Genomic DNA, 24,470 nt, shown 5'->3' on the forward strand with positions numbered 1-24,470 from the left:
TCCAGGCCGTGTCATCTGGGCAGTGCATTCCGACCTCAAGCCAGGACAGGAGCTGAGCATGTGCTCACCTCCAAGTGTATGGAAAGTTTAACTGGAAAGTTTTTCCCATGCTCTTAAATGTCTGGTTTGAGGCCTTTCCCATAACCCTTCACAAGCACTAAAACCACTCTTGAGGTTTTAGTGAAAGCATTTTTGAGTATCCTGCTCTCCCTTGGCATAAATGCAGTCTAGAACATTTGAGCCTCAAGGGCCACGAATCCCCCTTGAGCATCTTTGTTGTCTCAGTAAATTTTGGCTGACTGGTCTGGAGTGCTGCTCCTGCTGCCTTTGGTGTGACAGCAGCTGTGTCCAGCCCACGACAGCAGCAGACGTGGGGACCTGTCCTGTCGTGGCAGGTCTCAGGTCATGGGATTTGCCACTGTTTGGGAAAAATCAAATAGGGAAAAGGGCCTTTGGTGAGGTGAGTATGAAGTGGAAGGCCGTGCTGTCAGCTGCTGTGCCGCCCGTGCCAGGAGGTGGGAGCGTTCCCTGCAGGTGACTTTAATGCAGTTTCCACTTTGCCGCCGCAGCACAGACTCCGCCCGCCCCGGCCACCGCCCCCCCGGATCCAGCGCTCGGCCCGGCCCGTGAGTAGCTGGGGTTTGTGTCCCTGCACAGCTTAACCCTGCCTGAGCTGCCTCCTCCAGCACTACTAAACCTGGCCCTGGGACTGTCCAGCTGCACAAGCCGTGTGTGAGCTGTGCTCCTGACTCTCTCTCAGCCCGGCACCCGGGGGCTCTGCTTCTCTCTGGAGTCCTGCAGCTCTGCAGATAACGGGGCTGCTCTGCCAGGCTCCTCTGACCTCTGCGGGATTGCTTACCCAGAAAGCCCTGCTGGGCTGGCAGAAGTTTTTAGCCAGTGAGCTTTTGAAGACTTGCACTGAACTCAAATACGAAAGGAAGCAGAAGTCTGAAGAGAAAATATTTATTCTCTGCAAGTTATGCTTTAAATTACTTTGGGATGCTTAATTCTTCTCCATGGGAGAGCTGTGTGAGTAGAGTTGAAGAAAGCAGGTGGATGTTTGGGCAGTAGGACACTGGTACCACACTGTGGAGGACATACACTGAGTCATTCCAGTGTAAAACAGGCATGGCAGGTTGGTCAGGGGAAGGGACTCTGCCATGGAAGGACTGCACAGAAATTACTGGCAGTGCAGTACCTGTCCTGTGTTAGGCAGGGATACCTTATTTCAGCAGTTTTTGCCCCAAAATGCTCCCTGTAGGACAGTTGTTGTCTATGAACTCTGCCAGATGGCTTTAAAACTGGAGACTCTGCTGGATCTGCACCAAATTTTTATTTTTTGTAGTAGGGCAGGCAACAGGTATCAGTTTAGGAGGGGTATTGGTTTTTGCAACAGCCTTGGAAGATATTTATGTCTAATTCAGGACTTCAGCTTCATGAATATAATTCCCCCAAATCATCTTACTTCTTGCTTCCTTACACATACACACATGTTCATAAGAGAGAGATGCAAGTTTTCAAATCCAGTCTTGCTAAAACTTGTTAAAATATGTTTTGGATGAGCAGGTAACTGGTTAACAAGTGCACTTGGGTGTGTGTTTTAACTTTTGATCTCTGGTGCATGTTCCTGTGTTACATTTCAATAGCATGTGTTTCTTCTCCTCCTTCTTAACTCTGGGTGTCCAGCTTAACAGAGTCACTTCTATGGATTTTTGCTCTGAAGATTTCTGTTTTCTGTGTTTAAAAAGGAGCACTGACTATGTTTATGTGTGTTCTGTTAAATGTGATTGCTGTGGGAGACCCCCCCAGGTTGTTCCACCGGGGTCAGACGTTCCCTGTTCCGTGGGGTTCCTGTGGTGCTTCAGTGCCCTCGTGTTCCGTGGCTGGCAGGTGTATGAGGGCATGTTGTGATTCCTCTGCACCAGAGCTGCTGAACAGTGGTGTTCAGATGGAGTCATTTATGACACGGGTTTATTACATTTATACATTTATTACATGCTAAGACTGTTTAATCTCCCAGCTGTAGTGCATTAATAGTCCTCCCTGTGATGTGTTTGGTTCAACTGTCTTTGCCCCCAATGTGATTGATAAAAGGTTGGAAATGTAATAATGAAAGCTCCTGTTGCATTCATCTGGCTGTGTCAATAAGTGGAACAGAAAGGCTTCATTCATCAAGAGGAAATTCAAGATAAATGTAAATGATTATAATCACTCCCAAAAATATGCTTGTACCAAATATACATAAATTTGTTGTTGTTCAGAACTGTTATTTGGCTTTTAATAGTTGAAACACATTTGTGTGTGTGTAAATAATACTTTGTGCAGCTGCTTTTCCCCTCTCTCAGTCTTGGCAGCTATTCCAGAGGTGGGTACCAGCAAGTCAGTGATCCTGGCCTTGTGCACAAGCACTGAGGGAGGACACCAGGTCCCTCTGCTCTTCCAACTAGGGCCACATAAGAGCAGAATTCCTGGGAAATTCTTACTGCTGCAGGGAGGACTCCATGGGCACTGGTGCTTGCAATATGAGTCACTGCTAATAATAAAGGCAAAAACACACCAAAGAAAGGCTAAGGAAGCAGAACAGAGATGTTCTTTGCATTCTGCTGGTTTGGAAATGAGCTGTGGTGGTATTATGAAAGAGAGAGGGTTGTTGCTTATAATTAATGGAGATCTGTTTGGTCTAACAGTGGCTGTTTGGAAACTTTATTCAATTAGAAAAAGTTAAAATATAATAATTATGCCTAATGTTGATGGGGACAGTAATAAGCACATTCAGCCTTCTGCCCTGGGAGTTTACCTTTGTTCTTTTGGCAGTGTGCTCACGTAATTGGATTTCTTTGATACTTTTGCATTTGATAAGCATTTAACCTTGCCTGTTTTTCTATGTGAGGCTCAAAATCCAGCAAGGAATGACTTGATTCCCGGCTTTTCCTGCAGTTCCCCCTGAACAATGCCCTAAATCCCCCTTGGCACGTCACCCCGCTCTGCCCTGGGCCGGTGGCCCCCGGGGCCACCCCAAACTGTGCTCTGTGCCCCTGCTCCCAGCACACCCCCTGAGGTGAAAGTGTCCCCAGCCCGGTGACACCCAGCTTTGCACATCAGCTCCCAGCTCCCGTTTAATTAAACAGCTGCTTTCTCCCTCTCCTTCCCCCTTCCTCCGCGGTGCTCCCCTCTCCCCGGCCCTCCTGCCTCTCTCCCCCCTCTCCTCTCGTCTCTGCCTGTTTTATCAGCCCTAATGAAGCAGTATTCTTCATCGATCCTGCTGATTGCCAGCCCATTCCTTTTGTTTGTTGGCACCGAGCCATTCTGCCGCGCTCTGACAGCTCAGCTCCTCTAATTAGCTCTGTTGTTCTTTTCCCCATGTTTCACCACGTTGCAAGTTCAGTTGAAGTTGCCACAAACTTAATCCTTCCATTGCTGCCATAAATTCACATTCTTAAGCCGTCTTTATTGTAGAGAGGAGCAGCCTTGTGTGGGGACTGATCTCCAAGACCTTAACATCTGACCTTTTCATAAGCCCTTTTTCCTAAGAAATAGTGGCAATACAGCTTGGATTTCTCTATCATATCTGCTGTGCACCATTTCCTTTGAAATGAAAATTCAATGCAATAATGCTGCTACTACCTTCTGCATGCTGGTGTGCAGGGCAGGAGCACTGCACAAGATTTGATAGCTTTTTCCTGGCTGGAGAATTTGAGGTTTATGTGCCTGGGAAGAAAAATACAAAAAAAATATTAAAAAAATAATAATAAAAAAAAAATTAAAAAAATTCCTCCCCCAACAAATAATAATTAAAATGATCCGTGTTTGGGATTTGTGTCTGGTGTTGGATCAGCTGAAGTGTTTGATCAGAGGTCTCTGTGTGTGTAACAGGTTCGCCCCCCAAGGCCTCATGTTGTCAAGAGACCCAAGAGCAACATTGCAGTAGAGGGACGCAGGACGTCGGTTCCCAGCCCAGAACAGTAAGTGCTTTGCTGCCCTGGCACTCACTGAAGGAGGCATTGAAAAATACTGCAGATCAAAGTTATTGTTTAACTTAACAAAAAATGGGATTTTTAAAATTTTTTGGAACATTGTAGAGGAAGTGTGAAAAGGCAAGAAACCCAAGTTTGCTTATGAGAAAATTCTGGTTTGCCAGGTCGCACACAGTGGCATCAGCGTGGTCAGTGAGATTCTCGGGTGTTGGTTTGTTCATCTCTGAGTTGGTTTGTTTTGCACTTTTCTTTGAAGGACATGGTCAGGCACAGCCCTGCAGACCCAGCCTGCTTGCCAGGCTGTACCTGGGAGGTTCAGACCTGCCTGTTCCAGGGTGATGGCACAGAGGGCTGTGTCTGCTGGCAGAGGGCAGTACCAGGAGGGCTATGAGTTGCTCTGTGCTGAGGGCTGGGAGGGCTTCACTGGCTGCCACAGTACCAGCAAATTCATCACCCCTTTAGCTGTGACAGTAAAGGGGTGACATTCCAAACCAGCTGTGCTGCTGCAGCCAAGTGCTCCTAGATAGAACGTGTTGGTCTCCAACACCTGTCTGGTGTGTCCAAGCAGTGTGTGCTGTTACCTTGGAGAGGCTTTTTCAGCTGGTTACACAGATGTTACATATACCAGGACTTTTTACAGAGCACCCAGTACTGTGTGGGTGCCTGAGAAGTTAGCAATGGGCCATCAAGGGAGACCCTGAGCAGAGACTGGGTGTACTGGACTTGCCAGCACGGCCCAGGGGACAGAGCTGTGTGTGACAGACACAGGGGAGGCTGCTCCGTGTGCACTTGGGAGCTGCAGTTGTTGGTTCTCTGGGGTGTGGCTGCTCAGCTGTTCATGAGCTGAAGGTCCCAGCACCAAGTTCTGCTGGGCACAGCCTGGCATTAGCTGCAGTTCTTAAGGGGGTTCCACCCCTCAGCTGGGAATCTGGGGAGCTTAAGGACTGTGCCTTTTGGTTGGGTGTCCCTCACCCCCCAGAGTGAAGAGCAGGGGCAGCTTTTCCCGGCCTCTCCAGGTGGGGAGATGCCCTGGCTCTTACCTGAGAGCCGTTTTCCAGCAGTTATTTGCCGTTTTCCAGTGGAATTTGGTTGCCCTCTGGTGGAGCAGATGCAGAGCCTGCAAGGGGCCCGTGCTGGCCCTGCTCTGAGGTGACAGGGATTTTTAAACTGAAAGCATTTCCTTACTATTTGATCTGCATGGAGGTGGAGGATAATTGAATCAGTGTCACATTTCTGTGTGTTCATCTGGAGGGTTCTGCACTTTGGGTTCCAAAGCTGCTGCCATTCCAGGGGGCTCACTGCTAACGTGCACCTTCAGTTCCTGCCACCATCAGACCACAAATTAACAGAAACATGAATTTTAACCATGCTATTTATACACCACAATATATATTTTCACTTGTGTTACCTGGTAGCATTGGAGGTGAGGAAATTTATATCTTTAGTTACCTGAGTTAATTTTTTTAGTATGTATAAAAGGAAAGCATTGTTTTGGGGGTGTCTGTGCTCATTTTCTAATCAATTAAAGCACAGTGGGGCAGGAGCAGTGACTGCAAAGAACACCCAAGATTGTGTCTCATGTCTGTTGTTAAACCAGTGTGTTTAGAAGAGTCAGAATTGTCAGTGATTTTTTCTTCTATTTCAGTAGAAAGTTTATTTCTTTAGAATTGTATCAATAACTCAAGGTTTGTGATGTTTGACTCTTAAAAATTTGTCCTTAATCTAAAATTTATAATTTTTAAAAAGCTTTTCTAGCTCTAAGGTAACAGGAAGAGTTTGCAGATGAGAGCTCAGGAAATGCTGCATTACCAGCCAGGGCAGCCCTGACACTGGGCTGTGCCTCCTGAAACACAAATGAGCTGGTCACAGAAATAAGGTGTCGCATTTTCAGCAGACAGGCAGATTTCTGAGAGCTCCCTTTTACACCACAGCGAGATTTCCTATTAGCTGTGGAATAGGCTCTCCAGAGTGCTCTGGGATGTCTCCCAGCTGGCTCCCAGGGCCTGTGGAGCGGGAGGAAATGGAACGGGGCAATCAGAGGGTCGGGCTCCCAATTACCGGGTGTCAGAGGCCCTGGGGTGCTGTGACAGGTCATTATGGCCCTGCCCCAGCCCTGGGCACTGGCACAGGAGCTGCTGCATTCCCTGTGTCCAGGAGAACGGGCTGCAGGGCCGTGCTGGGTGTCACCCAGATTTGGGATGGAGTCAGTGGTGCTGTGCTGGATGGTGCAGGCTCGTGAGGCACATTAAATTCCAGGTGTAACCAGGCTCTCAGGGCTCCCCCACACGGCATCTGGGGATGGGAAGGTTTTCCATGGCCTCACTGCAAGCAAGGAGCTCTGATAGTGTTCAGGATCTGCAGGAAGGGATTCCAGGGGTAGGTCTGAGCTGTGTTCAGGTGGAAGAGTTCCCAGGTAATCCCCTCAGTCCCAAGTCTCCTATTTCATTCCAGCAGGAAAAAGCCCATGCATCCAAATCCCTCATTCTCTGCATTTCACTAAGAAGCACAGATTCCTTAATTCCCTAGAGCTGCTGTATGGCTGTTCTTTGCAAAACTATACCAATAAAAATTATTCTCCCTTAGATTTGGGGAGCCCTTTTTAGGAGGATAATGTCAAGTCCATAGACCCCTTTGTACCATAATGCCTGTCCTCAGGAAAGAGCAACACTGTAATCAAATACACAAATTTAATTTTCCCATAACTGAAACATCCTTTAAAATTATCGCAGAATTCTCCTTATTAATTCCCATATCCTGCACTCCCGTTTTCTGTACGTATTTTTTTTCTATCTCAAGTACATTTAGGTGTCAATTAAATTTGAAATATCTACATTTGTCAGCATTTCATTTTTGGCCAGCGTGATGTGCCGCTGATTTGTCCATGCATCCTGACACATGAAAAAAGCTGCCGAGATGCAGATCTCCCTCATTAAGCGGAGCCCGCCGTGGCGCGGTGCCGGCGCCGCTCTGACACGGTATTTACGGAGCGGGCGCTGTCAGCGCTGTCACCGCCGCAGGGACACCGGGCTGTGCGGGGCGGGGACCCTGCGCTGGGCACGGGCACGGCCCTTCCCCTTATCCCTCACCCTTCTCCCTTTCCCTCCCCCTTTCCCTTCCACTTCACCTTTCCCTCTTCCCCTTTCCTTCTTCCCCTTCCCTCTCCCTTTTCCTGTATATATACATATATATATATCTATGTGGAAATTCAGTGTCACTCTGGATTTCTGGACATCACATTAGGTTTTCTGGACTCATGTTAAATGGTAGCTTACTCTCCTAAGACACAACGACATGTGTCTGAGTTCAAAACACGAGTATTTATTAGGTGTCTTTGCTTTCTGCTTTATTTTAGGTAGAGCCTTTTATTAATGTAAATTGATTTTTTTTTTAATCATAGTCACTTTCTAAAAAGAAAAAAAAAATTTAAAAAATGTTCAAACCAATGGTTCCCACTGCAGTGGCCTCCCCTCCCTTCCCCTGGATACCTGTTACAGCAGGAGAGGGGAAAGCACAGCAATGCCCCAGCTTTCATGGAGTAAGGCAGCCTGATTTAACACCATCAGCTGCAGCCACTGCCACCTGTTAGAGACCTTGTATTAATTAGTTCTGTCCTGATTGTGAATAAACATTCATTGGCAGTGGCAGTCCAACTTCTCCTTTTCTGAGCTAATCTTTAAGAAATGATTTTCAGTTTACCAGAGAGGAAAGAAACGTATACTGGATGTTTCATATCCATCCTTGGGCAGTTTTGATTTTATTCTAGAGTGAAGCAGTTTTAGTATGAAAAACAGGTACAGGTAGGAACTGATACCTGGAGTCAGCTCCTGTGGGTGCCAGGCTAATGCCAGTGTAAGTGTCTGTGGAGCAGCAGGGAGATGTGATGGGTGTTTGCTTGCAGCCAGAGCTCCGAGCCGTGTGTCTGAAGAACAAAGAGGTGCCCAACCCCAGGGAATGTGGTGGGAGATGGGTTTGTGTGGCACCCCTGCACCGTGCTGTGACTGCAGCTCACAGGGCCCTTCCCGACCCCGTGGCACCCTGGCCTGTGTAGCAGAGCTGTGGTTTGTGCCCCTGTGAGTCCTGGGCAGTGCAGGCAGCCAGTTCAGGGGGGTTTGGAGCCTCAAGGGGGTTTGGAGCCTCCAGCTCTCGGGTTCTCTCCTCAGGAGCTGCGAGCACCTCATAACTGCCTTCTCTCTTCCTGTCCCCAGCCTGGTAAAGCCCATGCGACACTATACTGTCTTCCTCTCGGAGGACTCCTCTGATGATGAGTTTCAGCAGGAAGAGGATCCTGTCTCTGGCTTCTCTGAAAACTTTTTCTTCTCTGCTCCTTTCGAATGGTCTATCCTTTACTCTTTGGTTGTGCTCGTGCCAGCTGCCAACAGTGGGTTTTGCATTGCTCAGGGTGCCTGCTCCTGTACTGGCATTTTGGGAATGCTCCTGTGGTCTCTTTACAGTGCTTGGTGAATGTCCAGCATCTCTCCTGCTTGTTTGTTTTGGTGTTGAGCAGCATGCAAAAGCATCCTCCTGCATGAACCACTGCAGCAGCCCACAGCCTACAGGAGCTCTGTGGGATGTCCCCCTGCCATTTGTCCTTTGTTCCAATGTGCTGCTCGTGCTCCTGTCCAGGCCTTCTGCCACTCTTCTTTGTGCAGTGCTACTGTGATCTTGGCTTGTCCTGTGAGCCTTGTTCCAGTGGTTTTGGGTTGTCCTGTGAGCCTTGTTCCAGTGGTTTTGGGTTGTCCTGTGAGCCTTGTTCCAGTGGTTTTGGGTTGTCCTGTGGGCCTTGTTCCAGTGGGTTTGGGTTGTCCTGTGAGCCCTGGTTCAGGGCAGTAACCAGCCTTCTCCAGTGTCACCTGTTTGATCCCAGCCTCTGGTCTGTCAGGTCCCACATCCCTGGGGACTCCCCGTGCATGTGTCCTCCCAGGGCGGTGGGTACAGTCTGACAATTACACAGGGAGCAGGAGGTTTGTTGGGTTTGTTTGTATCCACCTTTTGAACTGGAACTTGTGGTACATTTAAACAAATGCAGTCACTGGCTTGACCAGAACCTGCAGAAGAGGTTCCAGGGCACTGTGAGCCACTGCCTCAGAAATCCATGTGGTGCCAGATCCAGGCAGTTCAGGAGCTGGGAGGTGGATCCTGGTCCCACTGGAGCAGCTGGAGCCTGCTGGCCACAGCTGCTTGGACCAGGCTGGAGAGGGAGGCTCCAGTGTGACAGGGGGTCTGCAGGTCCTGACATCCAGTGTGTGCTGCAGAGGGCAGGGTCAGGCTGACAGGAAGGGACGGGACTGCTGGTGGGTGGGATGGGGAGGTTCAGTAGTAAAGGGTCACAAAAATGTTCCCCTATCATGTTTGGGGTGGAGGAGGCCAGTCCTGTTTGCAGAACGTTGCTCGGGGGGGTTGCAGTGTGACTCAGTGCAGAGCACACAGGAGGGGAGACTGAAGGCACGACCAGGGTTTGAGATCCCCCTTCCCAAGGCCATGTCCCATCAGTGTCTGCCTTGTACCTGCAGTGTCACACTCCTGGGGTTGGCTGTGCCTGCTGTGTGTGCTGGGAGTGAGTGAGCTGGGCTCTTTGGGAATTTGCATGATATAGATGCATTATGATAAAATATGGAAAGAGGAGGAGGGTTCTTCCATAGGATCTGTTTTTGCAGGTCTCACAAATATTTTCTTTTAATTGAAAGCTTGTTTAAATGCCACAGTACAACCAGCTGCCAGTCAAGTGCCAATCCCCACAGCCATGTGTGGCACTTGCTGTTATTAATTGGATGCACATCGTGCTGCTGTTCTCTGTACACACCAAAATGCAAATGTGCTGGTTCATTTTTTTTGCTGAGGTTTGTGCAAGAGAAGCATCCTGCTAACTCAGCCTGGGCTAGGAATGTAAAGGAGGTGTCTCCATAATGGATTGTGCTGTTTCTTGATAAGATGACACCAGTGAAATCATTGGAACTCTGCACAGTGTTCCCAATTATTGCAGGAAAACACTGAATTATGTTGTGTGCTGAGTTGGCTCAGAGCAGGAGGCTGGAAGTGCCTGCAAACACAGGCCATGCCCGGCCTGAGGGGAGCATGGAGAGCTGGCAGCCCGTTATCCCTGCCCCCAGAGCTCCCTGCCCAGCCTGGCTGTACCTGCATGAGCACAGCTTCCCTCTGAGCACTTCCACCGGGCCTTGCCTGCCTGAGCACCCCGGGTGCCAGGGCCCCTCTGCATGTCCCCCTGCCCGCGGGCACTGCCCACATCCTGCCCTGTGTGGGCTCTTGGGGCCGGATCGGGCACCAGGAGCTTTCTGTAACTCACCCAGCTCCTTAGGAATAGTGTTTATCACAAAAACATTTCAGAGATGGCCCTTTCCACCGTGGTGTCTGTCCCTGCCAGGCCCCAGCCGTACCGCGCCCTCAAGGAGTCGGACAGCGCGGATGGGGAGGAGCCGGAGCGGGGCAGCCCCGAGAGACCCCGGGAGCCACTGCCCCCCAACCCCCTGCTCGCCAGCACGGCCACCGACATCAACCTCCTGCAGGACATCTTCCCAAACCTGGAGGTGGAGTCCCAGCCTCAGCCTCTGAGCCAAGCCAAGAGCCTGGAAGACCTGCGGGTGCCCGCGGAGGAGGCGGAGCAGCGCTGCACCTTCGACTACCAGGTCTGGGGGCTGGGGCTGCACAGCTCGGGCTGTGTAGGGGGAACCTCTTTGTGTTGTTGGGTAGATCCCAGTAGTAGTAGTAATAATAATAATAATAATAGTAATAATAATAATATGTGTTCTGGGCAGTCAAAGTTACATCTCTGATGCTTTCTTGCAGAGAATGGACTTGGGTGTGTCCGAGAGGAGCAGGATTGTGCCAACCATGAAGCTGTCCCACCCCTACAACAAGCTGTGGAGTATGGGCCATGATGATATGGCCATTCCCACCAAGTATTCCCAGAGCTCACCAGAAAGGTCCCTGAGTGCCCTGGGAAACGTGCCCCCAGTCACCAGGAGACCCCGGAGCAGGGACAGTGGTCTGGCTCCCGCAGAGAAGGATGAATCCAATCCTGCCATTCAAGGGAACATCACCATTCCGAGGCCACAGGGAAGAAAGACTCCGGAACTGGGGATAGTGCCACCACCACCAGCACCCCGGGCATCCAAGCACCAGACTGCAACAGGGTCAGGGGAGACCCTCCCCACTCCCAACCGGGTCTCTGATCTTATCCCAGAGCCCTTTGGAGCGGGACACGTGTCCTTAGAGCCTGAAATCCAGCAGTCTGGGAATTACTGCCCTCACCCATCTCAGCTGCTGTCCAGTGCTGGCAGCGCTGCCGAGATGCTCCAGCCTGTCAAGGTGCAGGCAGAAGGTGCAGGTAAGGACAGTGACTTCCTGCTGGACCTGCTGGACCCGCTGCGAACGGCGGGCTGGGAGGGCCGGGCCCCGCGAGGGCCCCCCAGCCTGCACAGCCCGGCCCCCACGGCTGCCTTTGGCCTGGGGGGAAGTGACTTTGTGCCTCCTCCAGCTGCACCATTTGTCCAGCCCCTGGGCTACCCTTCCCCAGCCCCACCACCTTTTCTACAGGCATCCCCTAATCCCTTCACCCAGACACTGCCAGGAGCCCTTCCAGTGTCCCTGGTCAGAGCCCCGAGGGGCTCCTTCACCCCCTCCTTAGGTCACGCCTACAGCTCCAGCTTCATAACACCCGGTGGCTTCTACCCACCACAGAGACCTCAACCCAACCTGTCAACTCTGTCCATGCCAAACCTGTTCAGCCAGGCTCCAGCTGTGCCAGCAGCTGGTTCCCTGCTCCTGCAGAGCCCTTCTGCAGCCAGTTCCCTGCAGGCAGCGTGTCCCAGCGGGCCCAAGCCCCCAACGTTACAGGTGGGCCAGGCCAGCACCAAGGTAGATCCCAAACAGGCTCTGGCTCTCCTGGCCAATGAACCCCCTCTGCTCCCTGCCAGGCCAGCCAAGGGCTTGGAGGCAGTGTTACTGTCCTCAAAGTCTGAGGAGACAAAAGATCCATTTGAAGATCTGTTAAAAAAGACCAAGCAGGATGTGTCACCCACGCCAGGTAAGGTGGAACAGCTCAGAAAGCGATGGGAAACCTTTGAGTGACACTCGATGGCCTTGGTGTCCCTTTGGGAGTGACAGAGGGGTTTTGGTTTCTTTGAGCCAGCATAAACCAAGCATTTCTTTTACAGAAGGCTGAGCCAGGACAGCTGCAGGACCATCACTGAGCTGCAACTCACACACGAGGGGGTTTTGCCCAGAGTCCCCCGTTGTCCCCGTCCCTGCCACGGCTCCCTCCCTCCCCACCACAAACCCCGGGATTCCTGCACTGACCAAAGCGTGAAGGGAAGGGGGCTGGGTTGGGTTTTCTACACACAGCTTTTCAGGCAGTTCTACTGATGCAGGAGTTACTCCTTCCCTGTGTTTTGAGTCCTTAGCACATGGCACACACTTTGCTGGGGCTCATTCCTGCCTCTGGGAATGGCCCTCAGTTTTTCTGGCACTACACATAGAAAGACAATATTATTTTGTTTCCACAGGCAAAGTGCAGCAAACAAACCTGGGCTTGTGAGCTGCACTAAATTAATCAATCAGGCTCTGCTTTGTCCTGTCTTGGAACCCAGAAACTCTTTAGGTGGTGCTGTGGGATGGGGCTTTGACTCCGGGCCTTGCAGGGGCACAGTTGTCCCAAGGCCCTGCTGCTCAAAACCACAGCACAGAGCAGCTGCTCGGGGTTTGGTCCTGCCTCTCTGTTGGGAAACTGGAAACACCAGCAATTGTTTTTTGGTTTTTGTTTTTTTTTTTTAGTTTGTTTTTGTTTAATACATCAGAAAATAGAGGCCATAAAGAGTATCCTAGTTCTTATATATGTGTATCTTAATATTATCTGTCAATAATATAAATGGCAGTATAGGAATGGAATGTAACAATATCTTACTTGATTATTACAAAGACAGGGCAGAATGGGGGGTCCCAGAGTTCCCAGCTCCCCAGGTGCAGTGGGAGGCAGTGCTGGGGGTGTCCCAGGGTGGGATCCAGGGGGGCAGCAGGACACCCCCAGCTCTGCCCTGCAGGGCTGGGACCCCTCAGCCCCCTGGGCTGGACCCGCCGTGTGCTGCTCCCGGGACATGGAAAGGGAAAGGGAAGGACAGGGCACGTCCCACGGGGTGTTGGGAGCCCCCTCTGCACCAGTGGAGTTCTGGGAGACCCCCAGCACCCCGCAGGGCTGTCTCTGCTCCTCCTGCCTCACTGCAGAGGTGCTGTCCTGGGCTGGGTCTGGGACACTGGGGTGGAAATCTGTCACTCGCAGAGGGAATTGTCACCACGGAGCCTTGGCCAAAGGAAATCACCTTGGACACGTGGGGAAATCCTTGTAAAGCTTTACCTGATTTCCAGTGTATCTATTTTATTCATGTAATCTTGGAAGTTTTCTTACTCTGGGGAATGGGAATGGCTGTCTGTGCATTCGGGTCTGGGCAATACAAAAGAAAAATATTCTCAACAGCTGAAATGGCACCGGCTTGGGAGAGACCACAGAATTCCAGGGATATTCTGTTTCTGTACAGTGCTGTTCCTCTGACAGGCCATTCCCTCGGATTTGTATTTTCTTTTTGTGTTGGAAGACAGATGGGTTTAGTATTGCATAGTAAAATATTTAAAGTCTAAGATAACAGTTCCATTTTATTTTATACAGTTCAGACTATGAATGTTCTATAATTCAGTGTGGAATTTCAGAGCTCCTTTGCTGTGAGCTGGATGATCAAACTTTCTGGCTCCTGGTGGATGTGAGTGGGCACTGGACAGTCAGTCCTGCCTTCACAGGCTCTGTGCTAGAACTGTTAATGTCACACAGGGATCAGACACTGAGGAAGCCCAGTACAGATGTTTGAAACCACGCAGTTCCACTGCAGTTCATGTCCATCTCTGGTTACTTTGTCCATATTATGGATCATTTTATGCCACTGAGTTTTGGACAAGCACTTGGATCATTTTCTAAGTCAGTTTTGAGGCACTGAAGAGAATTAACATTGCACTGAAATGGCATTTATCACCCCTCACTTTATTTTGCACCTCTGAGATCCTCTGAGGACAAGGAGTTTGGGACTTTCCTCATTTCTGGAATAGGGTTTCCAAGCAGGAGACTTTTGGGCTTCTTGTAATAAAGAAATCAAACTCTCCCTAGGGCAGTACTGAGGGGGTTTTGTCTTATTTAAACTCAGGAATTCCTAACAGGATTCATTCCTAATAGTGTTTGTCTGGGAGAGCAGGCCAGGCTGGGAACCAGCTCTAGGTCTGACGTAGAAGGATTTTTGATGTTTTCACTAAATCAGGATAAAAAGTGTTCCTGATACTATTCATCAAAGACATTATCCTCTACTCTGTCCATGTTCCTGTCCCCACTTTGTGTTTGGTACCATTTCTCTTATTTTAGCTGCCCTTAGGAATAAGTTTATTTAAAAAAAAAAAAAAAAAAAGAAAACCAAACCTCTCTGGGGTTTGTGGGAAAAACAGCCACAACTCAGCACTCAGCATAACCAACTCTGGTTTTAACCAAATTTTATTGTAAATTTCTGTTGAAGGACATTCTAATTATATACAAATTATAAAATTTACAGTTACAAAAGAAATCAGGATCATGATCATTAACTACAGCAAGTCCAATTTTGTGAAAAAATATATTCAAAAATTAAATATCAAAAGAAAGTTCATTATTGAAAAAACCCAAACCCTCCATAAATTATTTTGCAGAAATGCTCAAGACACTGACAAGAGGATTTTAACACCTTTGCTACTACTGGCTTTGGGTGCTCGAAATCCAAGCAGCTGCTTTGCTGCCCTGAGGAGCTGCTGCCTGGCACAGACAGAGCCCGGGCTGGGCTTTGTGCCCTGTCCTTGCAGTAGCTCAGTGAGCTCTGAGAACACAGGGCTGGTGTTCCCAAAACACCTGGAGGAACAGGGGTTCTTTCAGCCCCTGCTCCTGGTTTTCCTGTGGTTTGAACCCCACCTGTGGGGTGGAGCAGCAGGACCTGTCCTGGCAGGAGCCCCAGACCCTGAGCCTGCCCTGGGTCATTCCAGCTCGGGATGGGCTGGAGACACCACAGCAACCTTTGCCTCCAGCACAGGGGACCCCAGGGCTGTGCCAGTGACCCCCTGCCCTGACCTGGGGACACCCTGGGACCGAGGGCAGCTCCTGTTTGTGCCCAGCCCAGCCCGGGCTCCCTCAGTGCTGCTGCCCCAGGAGGGCTCTGCTGGAGCCTCCCGTGCACAGACACTGCTGGGACACCCCCTCACCCCCTCCCCACATCCCCCTGCCAGGGGGGCTGGGACAGGGCCCTGTTTGCTCTCAGAGGGTGCTGGGGCTCCCTGAGCAGAGCTGGAGGAAGCACAGAGCAAACCAGTCCCGTGGGCAGTGGCAGCAGCATCACTGCCAGTACATAAATCCAAGCAGGACCCAGCTGCAGTCAGGGCATCTCTGGCACTGCCACATCCAGCTGCTTCCCAAACACAGCTGGGTGGGATCACCACTTGTTCTTTCAACTCCTCCTCAGTATTAGAGGGAACGTGAGCTTAGAGACAAAATATCATCTCCCACTCGTTCATTTTTTTCTATTTTCAAACATTTTCATTCTTCTCTCAGCAGCTGCCTCAGTGCAGAGACCTGTTCTTAGCAGACACACCTGTTCTTAAACATTCACACCTGGTCAGTAGTTCTGTGCTCTTCCCTTTGCTTGGAACTAGAAACATTTACAGTCAAAGTAAAAAAAATAAATAAACCCAAAAGTGTACCAGAATAATCAGCTTTTTCTTCTGGTGGCAACGAGCTACAGTGGGCAGGTTCCCACCCTGCTTACTAACAGTATTTTTGAGATTAAAAAGCAGACACTGTGTTTTAAAATATTCTTCATTGATAGTTGCAGTGATTATCCTGAAACACTACTGACTTCAGACCTCACCTGTGCTGTTCTGCTGCATTTCCTGCCACAGGCTCTGCCACGTGTTTTATATGAAGAAGAAAAGCACATTCAGCAGCTAAAGCAGTACCAGAGGAGAAGCCACAGAATCAAAGCCCTTCTCGGGGCAGTGGAAGGTAAATGTTGTGTCACTACAACACCAACCCTGGTTGGGTCAAAGGGCACTAGTTTGGCTCACTAAGCACCACTCCCCTGTACTGACAAGCCCAAACTGTCCACAGAGGTCGGATCTACAACTATTTCCTTCTCCCCTCCTCACCCAGCAGGTACTACTTGATGCTCAGTTGTTCTACACAGAAACATCCTCCTTTCACAAAGTTAAACTGTGACTGGCAACTCAGGCTCAGAAAGGCACTTCAGATACTCCTGTGGTTTGGTCTGGTCTCAAGGAAAGGTCCAGCAGCCCTGTCCAGCACAGTGGGATGTACAGCCAGGGAGTGCCCAGACAGGGAGGGGCAGCAGCAGCTCTGGGAAGGATTTCCCACCACTCACTCACCTGGCTTAGCCTTGCAGAGGCGCCACAGGCACATGTTTTTTGAAACAACCATATTATTCACATTATTTCTGAATGCAGTGGTTCAATCCCCATTAACTGGACCTGCCTCACTTACTTGTGGGGTGTTTTTTCTGTTGCCTGCAGGGCAGTGACAGCCCCTGTGGCTCCGACCCCCGGTGCCCGCGGGAGCCCAGGGGCCCTGGCTGTGACAGCACCCACCTGCTTCTGTCCCTGGGTCTGGGTCCCCTCCCACCCTCTCCTCCCCAGCCCCTCCACAAAGGGTCGTTTCCTCCCCCTGCTGCTCCTGCCCCGAGCAGTTTAACCCGGCAGTGTGTGGGATGAGCTGCGGTGGGAGCAGGCGCAGCGGGGGAGCAGCTTTGGAGCCAGGCCTGTCCTGCACACACAGAGGGGCTGCAGCAGCTCCCAGGGACTCACAGGAGACACGGCCGTGGTGACCCGGGCTCAGATGAGCCGCTCTGTCGGGGGCATCTTGATGACGTTCCACATTTCCACTCGAGCCCCGTCCTTCTCCTGCCGGCTGGGGCTGTAGGTGCCCTGCGTCGCTCTCCTCCTCTTCATGGCGATGGCCGTGGCTGCCAACACCACCAGGAGCAGGGCAGCCCCCGCCGCCCCCACGGCTCCCACCACGGAGGAGTGGCTGAGGTGAGCCCACACTCGCTGCTGTGGTAGAACAGGGAGTTACTCAAGAGCTTCCCCTCACGGCCTCTCACCGCCCTCAGCCCCAGGCCCAGCACCTCCCTTGCAGCTGCACAGACAGCTCTGCAGGCCAGGAGATCCCCCCATTCCCTGTCCCCTCCTGTCACACAGGGCCCAAGGAATGCAGGGCAGGCTGGTGACCCTTTTCCTGCTCCCCTCTCCCCTCCACACCCCCCCCCCAGAGTCCAGCATGTGGCAGCTCCAGCACTGCCCCAAGGCCCCGGAGCGCTGCCTGCACCTTCCCTGCACGGTATCGTGGGAATGTCTAACAGCACCACGTCATCCCACATGGATTTGTACAAGGACTGCTGTAATTCCTGACAATTCCCTGTAGCACAGGGGCTGTCACAGGGCAGGAGGTCACAGCTGCTGTTGCTGTTGAAGACTGAGAACCTCACACACCTGAGCTGAAAGAGTTGGGAGTGTTTCTCAGCTGTTGGCAAAGGCCGAGCAGTTCCACAAACCAGCCGTGAGCCCCCTCCCCACAGCTCCTGAGCGGGGCCCAGGGCTGAGCCTGCCCAGGGCTGAGCCTGCCCAGGGCTCCTTCCTGCCTGCCTTGGGAAGCAGATTGAACGGGGCCACCCCTGCCTGGCAGTGGATGGAGCCAGAGCAACTCCAGCACCTGCCCCGAGCCCAGGGCCGGGCAGGAGGGAGGGCAGAGGCTCCCTGGGAGCCCCGGGGTGGCCGGGCCAGCCGGGGCAGCTCCCTCAGGCAGCGGCTGCCTCGTACGGAACGTCCATGTCGTCGTGCCCAGGCCTTAAGGAAACTGGGATGGGGTGGATCTGCTGCTGCAATGCTGGGAAGAGCTCAAGGTCCGAGCAGACCTTGCAGGTGCATCTCCTTGTCCCGGCAGGGCCTAAATTAGCCGCTCTTCGGGTGGCACCTTTAGCACACTGTCCATCTCCAGCCGAGCTCCTGCCACCTCCTGCTGGCTCGGGCTGTAGGTCCCCTCGGACTGGCGCCTCTTCCTTGCCGTGAGAATCATGAATATGAGCCCAATGCTGAGGAGCAGCAAAGAGCCACAGGCTACAGGGACAGCTACTTCAATTAGTGGGGAGGGGAAGAGAGCACCTGGAGTCCCTTTCTGTAAAAGAAATTAATGGAGAGACAATGAAACCCCAGTGGTTACAATAACTGCAACAGCTGACCCAAACGGGCAGATTAGAGGGAAAAAGACTCTTAGAAAAGCAAAAATAAGGCACTTTTTCACACCGGGACAGCCCCCTAAGATGAAATTGCCAGTACACTCAGCATCCACACTGGGAGGCTTTAAAGGGGCCTCCTTACCAACATCAGACTAAAATACACAGGTGCCACTGGCAAAGATCTGACCAGTGTTGCCAAAAAAATATAAAGTTAATGGAGAGCAATGTAAATTTTCAGTAACCCCAAAAAATTTCCCCAAGCGGGGGAAAAAGAGTTCAATTATGCATCTAATGGCAAGGCAGAAAATTGATTTGGCTGTTAAACTGTGGAAGAGGCTTGAAGAAAACTTGCAGCAGGAAGGGGAAGATGTTAAAAAGGTCAGGACATGTATGGGAGATGGAGATGATAAAAGGCCCAAGTACTGAGAAGAGAAATGAGAATTCTTTAGATTCTGGTGGAATTAAGGATGGCATGGAAGACAACAACAAAGAACTAAAACAACTGTGGAATTTCTGTCATGAAAGAAAGTTTTAAAATTACAATACGCCTAAAAATATGAAATATTTCTTATTGCTAACAATGTATCTGCCACCTTGCAAGCCAAAACAATTCCAGCTGGATTAGTTACAGCTTCTGGATGCCATTCAGTTTGTTCTCACGCAACAAAGCACAGAAGAAACATTCCCAGAGGACCTGCAAGTCCTTTTGCCCCTTCCAAATGCCTGAAGTTCTGTTTGATGCCCCGAGCCTGCCCAGACCCGAGTGCAGTGCAGGGTTAGTTCTGGCTTTGCAGAGCATGCAGGTTAGTCCAGCCCCAGCAGTGCAGCCCCTGCCTGTGCTTGTGCTGCTGCTGTGGGAGGGGGAGAGAGCAGGAGGGCTCAGCTGCCACCCTGTCCCTTCTGGCTGTCCCCAGGGCAAACAGCCCCAGTCCCCTCCCTGCCCACCACGGCCTGGCCAGAGGGGAAGAAGTTCTGCAAAAAGCAAGGTGGTGATGAACATGAATAAAGGAATCCACAAGAAGTGTCCTGGGACAGAAGGGATGGAGATGCCTGAAGGAGTCTGTGCATGCAAACTGGAAATGTCAGGGTGACCTTGGCACGTGTTACAGAGCCCTCGGGAACAGCAACAGCAGCAACCCCCGCCTGGCACGCGGCCCTTTCCATGCAGGATGGGTTAGTACATTCCCAGGTTACCAGACAAGCAGCCTGTCCATGCAACAGCTGTACAGAGAGGAAGCAAGGTGAGGGTCCCAGCCCCCTGCAGGAAGGATCCCAGCCCCCCTGGACACTGGGATCAGACACACAGGGACAGCAGGGCCGGGCCTGGGGGCAGCGGCTCAGGGACAGGACACGGCTTTGAACCCGGACCTGAACCACTTTTAGCCCCACTTCATCCCACTTCCCTGCTCCAAACACATCCATTGCTACTCGGATGATCTTTGTAACTCTCATGCAAGACCAAATGCCAACTGAAATTCCATTCTCCAGGAAACTGGGCCAACTGCAGTAGTTGGATTACTGTCCAAAGAGTTGTAAAATCTATGGAAATGTGCAGAGACAACCCCAAAAGCCCTATGGCAGCACGTGCAGACACTGAGAAGTATTTGCTGCAGTTGTTTGTATGCTGGAGACCAACACACAGCAGCACTGCAGGGAAAAAACCATTTCCCAGTTCAGGGTTCTCTGGTCCCAGCTGACTCCCTCCCTGTGCAGGGACAGATCCCGCAGCCCACGGCCCGGGCCGGCTCCTCCCCGCTCCCGGTGTTTAAGGGCCCGGCTCCTCCCGCTCAGTGCGCAGGGCGGTGCTTACGTTGATGTCGCAGCGCTCTCCGGTGTAGCTGGCGCTGCACACACACTCGTATCTGTTCTCCGAGTCCTGGCACGTGCCCCCGTTCTGGCACGGGTTGGGCTCACACTCGTTGATATTGATTTGACAGCTGCAAAGGAAAAGGGGGTTAAAATTGTCGCTTATATTCTTGTGCCACAGGACACAAGATCGTACCGTCTAAAAAAGCCTCCTTTACTTGAAAAGTGCCTGTTATATCTTTTTCAGGTGCTTTCTCCAGGGTTCAACAACATGACATTTCCCCCCTTCACACCAACCCTCCTGCTGTAGTTTCTGTGGCACTGGGGCCAGCACAGGTCACCAGCACTGGCAGTGAGTTCTCACAAAGCACAAGGGACTACTTGGACACAGTTCTTGCTGCAAAACCTGGTGTTGGGGGCTCAAGGGATCCCTCTGCTCAAGGGAACGGCTCGTGCACACTTTAGGAGCAGCCCTTTGATGGGCACAAGGACATAGGAGAGGGTGGGGCCTGTGACCCTCCCCTGAGGAGGAGCCAGAGCTCTGGCTCCCTGCAGCCCCCCAGAGCAGCACTTACTTCCTCCCGGTGAAGCCGGGCCTGCAGGAGCAGTTGGCTCCCCAGCTCTCCGTGATGCACCGGCCGCCGTTCAGACATGTGAAGTTCTTGCCACACTGCTGGGGTGGGAACGGCCACCTGTGGAGAGAAGGGACAGCCTTTGGAGCAGCCAGGACTGGGGAAGGGCAGGGTGTACCAGGCTCAGGGGGAACAGGGCTACAGAGGGTTGTAAGAACAGTCACTGGTGTTTCTAGGAAGGACTCTGACACAGGTGGAGAGGAGGAGTCTCAGAAATCTTCCTTAATATCAGAGTATTACTGGGAGCATGCCCAGAGAATATGCAGGAGCTGTGTCACTACCAGGGCTTTTTTCAGACAGTTGCCTGTTCTTGCTGATGGAAATACACTCAGGGACAGGATACTGCTGGAATGCCCGACGGCAGCACGGCCAGCCCTGGGAAGGATAATGCCAGTACCGGGTAACTGCACCAGAACACAGCAGGAACAACAGGAAATTCAACCTGGGAGGGTCAGATAACTGAAGCTCAGCCATATGAGCATTCATCTCCATGTTCCATTTGAACCTGCACAAGTTGTTTTGTTTTTTAAATCAATACAGAAATATGGCAGAGGGGAGTCAAGTCCCAGAGAAGATGGACTTCTTGGGGAACACTAGAGGGAAGTGACAACAGACTAGAGAACTTGCCCTTTAAACAGCTCTGACACACAGCATGGGGATAACCCACACCAGAAGGAAGGATCCTTATCTCGTACAAGGCTGAGCTCCGTCAGTGAGGATTTGGATCTGGACAGCACAGTTTAGGTGCTTTGCCTACCAGATACCAGCAATGAAAAATTTTCCCCAAGCATCCCAAAGTAAAACCACCATCTCTCTGGGGCTGCTGCAGCAGAGCAGCCCCAGCAGAGCAGAGCAGCCCCAGCAGAGCAGCCCCTGCAGAGCAGAGCAGCCCCTGCAGAGCAGAGCAGCCCCTGCAGAGCAGCCCCAGTAGAGCAGCCCCAGCACTCACTCGCAGCGCGGCCCCGAGAACTGCGGGGGGCACTTGCAGGAGTAGCCGTACACCCCGTCCACGCAGGTGGCCCCGTTCAGGCACTGGTGCCGCACACAGTCGTCCACGTTGATGTCACACCTCTTCCCGATGAAGCCCCGGAAGCACTCGCACTGGAAGTCTGCCACGGCATCCCTGCAGTCCCCGTGGACGCAGGGGCTGGGCTGGCAGTCGTCCAGGTTGTCCTGGCAGCGCCGCCCCCCCCAGCCCGCGCCGCAGGCGCAGCGGAATACGTCGAACAGGTCGTGGCAGGTGCCCCCGTGCAGGCAGGGGCTGGAGGCACAGACGTCGGCCCCGGCACAGCCCAGCGGGACAGGGCCACCCCCGGCCTGCAGGAACTGCTCGGGCTGGGGGTACGGCCGGGGGGCCGGGAAGGGCAGGTACAGCCCCCCGATCTGCACCTGCCCCAGGCAGCCCGTGAAGTTCTCGGCCAGCACGACCAGCACGTTGTTCTTGAGGAAGTCCAAGCTCCCGGCGCTGCCCTGCAGGGTCACGTTCCCTGCCCCATCCAGCCGGAGCAGCCAGCGGGAGGAGGGCGCAGCCGGCTCCTCCATGGACACGGAGATGGAGTGCCAGGCCCCGTCCGTGACCGGCTGCGGGCTCTGGAAGGTGACACCCTCGATGCTGTTCCCACTCCTGATGGTCACAAGCAGGGAGGAGTTCCTGATGGCTACCTGCAGGGAATCCACCTCTTCCACAGCCCAGAGTAAAACAGCATCTTCATCCCTGGTCCTGAAATCCATGTGGAAGCTGCTCAGGGTCACTGATGTGTTGGTGGTAAATTCAATGGCAGAGTTACTATTAAATGTTGCATTAGCCAGACCTATAAATAAAGGGGTAGAGCATGAGGGATTTGAGACAGTTAGTGTCATGTCTGAGACAGACCAATGGCACACTCCTGGCAGGTTCCCTCCCTAAGAACCTCGTAAGCTTAGTGTGAGCAGGATTACAGCCCGAGCTGCTGCATCCCTAAAGCTCTTCCTGTTTACAGTCACACCTCTGGCAATAATATCCAGCTCTGTGTAGTAATTTTTACTCATCAGTCTCACTGCACAAAAATCCCACTATTCCCCTGAGTCAGAAGAGTGACAGAGCCAGGGCAGGTGACAGGCACAGAACCAGCTGTGCTCTGTCCCACCCGGGGCGAACCCACAGAGCCCGTGCTGCTGCAGGAGTGTGGCCCTGGGCACCACGCGTTTTTGCAGTGTGTGTTTGTATTTATTTCAACAGCACAAACAAGGAACATTGATCCTACCCAGGGAACATCAGGGATTTTACCAACACACCACCAGGAGAATAGAACTTACACACATATCCTGCTACAACGTCTACACAGGTGGTGGCTTCAGGACAAGGGTCACTTTCACACCAGACTCTCTCTTCACAAAATTTCCCAGTGAAATTTGCTGGACAGCTGCAATGGAAATCATTCCAAGTGACAATGCATCTGCCACCATTCTGACATGGCTCAGACTGAAAAACAAAATGGGGGAATTTAGGGGCAGCATAATTCATCTCTAGGTAGAAGAGAATTTGGTAGAATTGTGACAACAAAGATGAGTATGAGCAGCATTTGAATTAAGAGAGAAGGGAAATGAAATAGCAACTCAACAGCAGTGAAGGAAGCACAAGGGTCTCTGCACAAGAAATTCCTGAGCCCCTGCTTCTCCCCATGCCCACACTGACCTACAGGAGTTCCAGCAATTTGGCAAAGAAGTGCTCACAGAGACAAATGAGAGACATCACATACCTTGCAGGTGTCATCAGAGATGCAGCCATTCACAAGGTTTGCAGTCTGGGTCCCGCTGAGTTCCTGTGGCACACTGTAGTTCTCAGCCTGGAAAAACTGTATCTGGTGGTTGTTGAGTTGGATGTCCTGCAAACAGCCCTTGAAGTAGCCCCCCCACAGCTCAGCACTGTCTGGGTCCGGGTGGCCCCCAATAAACACTTCAGAACCAGCTGGCAGAGGCTGTGCCACGAGCTGTCCCAGCTCCACGTGTGTGTCCCACTGCTGAGCACCAACAGTGCCTCCTCGGAAAGACAGAGCTACCAAATGTCTCCTGCCATCAACCACATCCTCTGGAAAGGTGACAGTGTCTGTGGGTGGCACCTCCACCCTCAGCTGGCCGTCCCTCAGGTAGATGGTGAGGCTGGGGCCCGTTTGGTTCCCGATCTGCAGGAGCAAACCGTGGGGCTTCCGACTCCGCAGGAAGAAGGAGATGTTGAAGTCTGCACCAAGGCTGTCAGAAAGGGTGAAAGAGGCAAAGCTGGTGGAGTTCTCGAGGCCAAAGGTGGCTGCTGGGCGCTCTGGAAGAGAAAAGAAACACCCATCAGCTCAGAGACAGAGGGAATGCAGCTGGCACAGGGATGTTCTGAGCTGCAGCTCCTTAGGAATGGGGGCAAATCTTTCTTCTCAATGTTTTCAACCTGTGTCAGGGTAACAATGCTTCTCCCAAAACGTGTGTGAAACTAAGTAGGTGAATGTGTCCTGGCTTTCTCTGGAGGGCAGGAATTCAAGCACCCAAGGAGCATGAGAGTGAAATACAGGTCTAGCAGAGCCCTTGCCAACCCAGCAGATTTACTCAAGGACTTGTAAGCCACAGAGTTGCTCTTCAAACTTGTAAACTTGGTAACAGCAGTAACATGCTCAGAATTGAAACAAAAAACTTGAACAATACTAGTACAAGCCTTTCAGGAGCTTGTATTGAGTTATAGATACAATTTTAAGTCAAAATTGTCAAAGAGCTTCCTTTAACATTTT

The 24,470-nt window shown here is 51.8% G+C and overlaps 2 protein-coding genes across 13 annotated transcripts in view; one reads left to right on the forward strand and one right to left on the reverse strand.

Annotated features, from left to right (window-relative positions):
- DENND1A (DENN domain containing 1A) overlaps positions 1-13,624 on the forward strand; it is a 150,138-nt gene extending 136,514 nt beyond the window's left edge. Inside the window, exons 20-25 of one of the 6 annotated variants that reach the window (XM_051807504.1) lie at positions 570-626; positions 3,874-3,962; positions 8,180-8,308; positions 10,354-10,615; positions 10,776-11,316; positions 11,906-13,624. In XM_051807504.1, coding sequence (XP_051663464.1) covers positions 570-626; positions 3,874-3,962; positions 8,180-8,308; positions 10,354-10,615; positions 10,776-11,316; positions 11,906-11,982 — 1,155 coding nt within the window. In that variant the 3' untranslated portion in view covers positions 11,983-13,624. Of the gene's footprint in view, positions 1-569; positions 627-3,873; positions 3,963-8,179; positions 8,309-10,353; positions 10,616-10,775 lie in introns of all 6 variants that reach the window. The other 5 variants (XM_051807499.1, XM_051807501.1, XM_051807500.1 and 2 more) reach the window with 5 other exon arrangements.
- Positions 13,625-14,479: 855 nt separating this feature from the next.
- Positions 14,480-24,470, reverse strand: part of CRB2 (crumbs cell polarity complex component 2) — a 56,333-nt gene continuing 46,342 nt past the window's right edge. For 5 of the 7 annotated variants that reach the window (XM_051807480.1, XM_051807479.1, XM_051807478.1 and 2 more), the window contains 6 exons: positions 23,460-24,016; positions 23,017-23,182; positions 21,671-22,532; positions 20,665-20,781; positions 20,094-20,220; positions 16,986-18,222 (listed from right to left, as the gene is read on the reverse strand). In XM_051807480.1, coding sequence (XP_051663440.1) covers positions 17,995-18,222; positions 20,094-20,220; positions 20,665-20,781; positions 21,671-22,532; positions 23,017-23,182; positions 23,460-24,016 — 2,057 coding nt within the window. In that variant the 3' untranslated portion in view covers positions 16,986-17,994. Of the gene's footprint in view, positions 18,223-20,093; positions 20,221-20,664; positions 20,782-21,670; positions 22,533-23,016; positions 23,183-23,459; positions 24,017-24,470 lie in introns of all 7 variants that reach the window. The other 2 variants (XM_051807477.1, XM_051807476.1) reach the window with 2 other exon arrangements.

The sequence above is a fragment of the Manacus candei genome, unplaced genomic scaffold, assembly GCF_025592945.1.
Source record: "Manacus candei isolate 608988 ecotype Guabito, Panama unplaced genomic scaffold, ASM2559294v1 h1tg000071l, whole genome shotgun sequence".
Lineage (NCBI taxonomy): Eukaryota > Metazoa > Chordata > Aves > Passeriformes > Pipridae > Manacus > Manacus candei.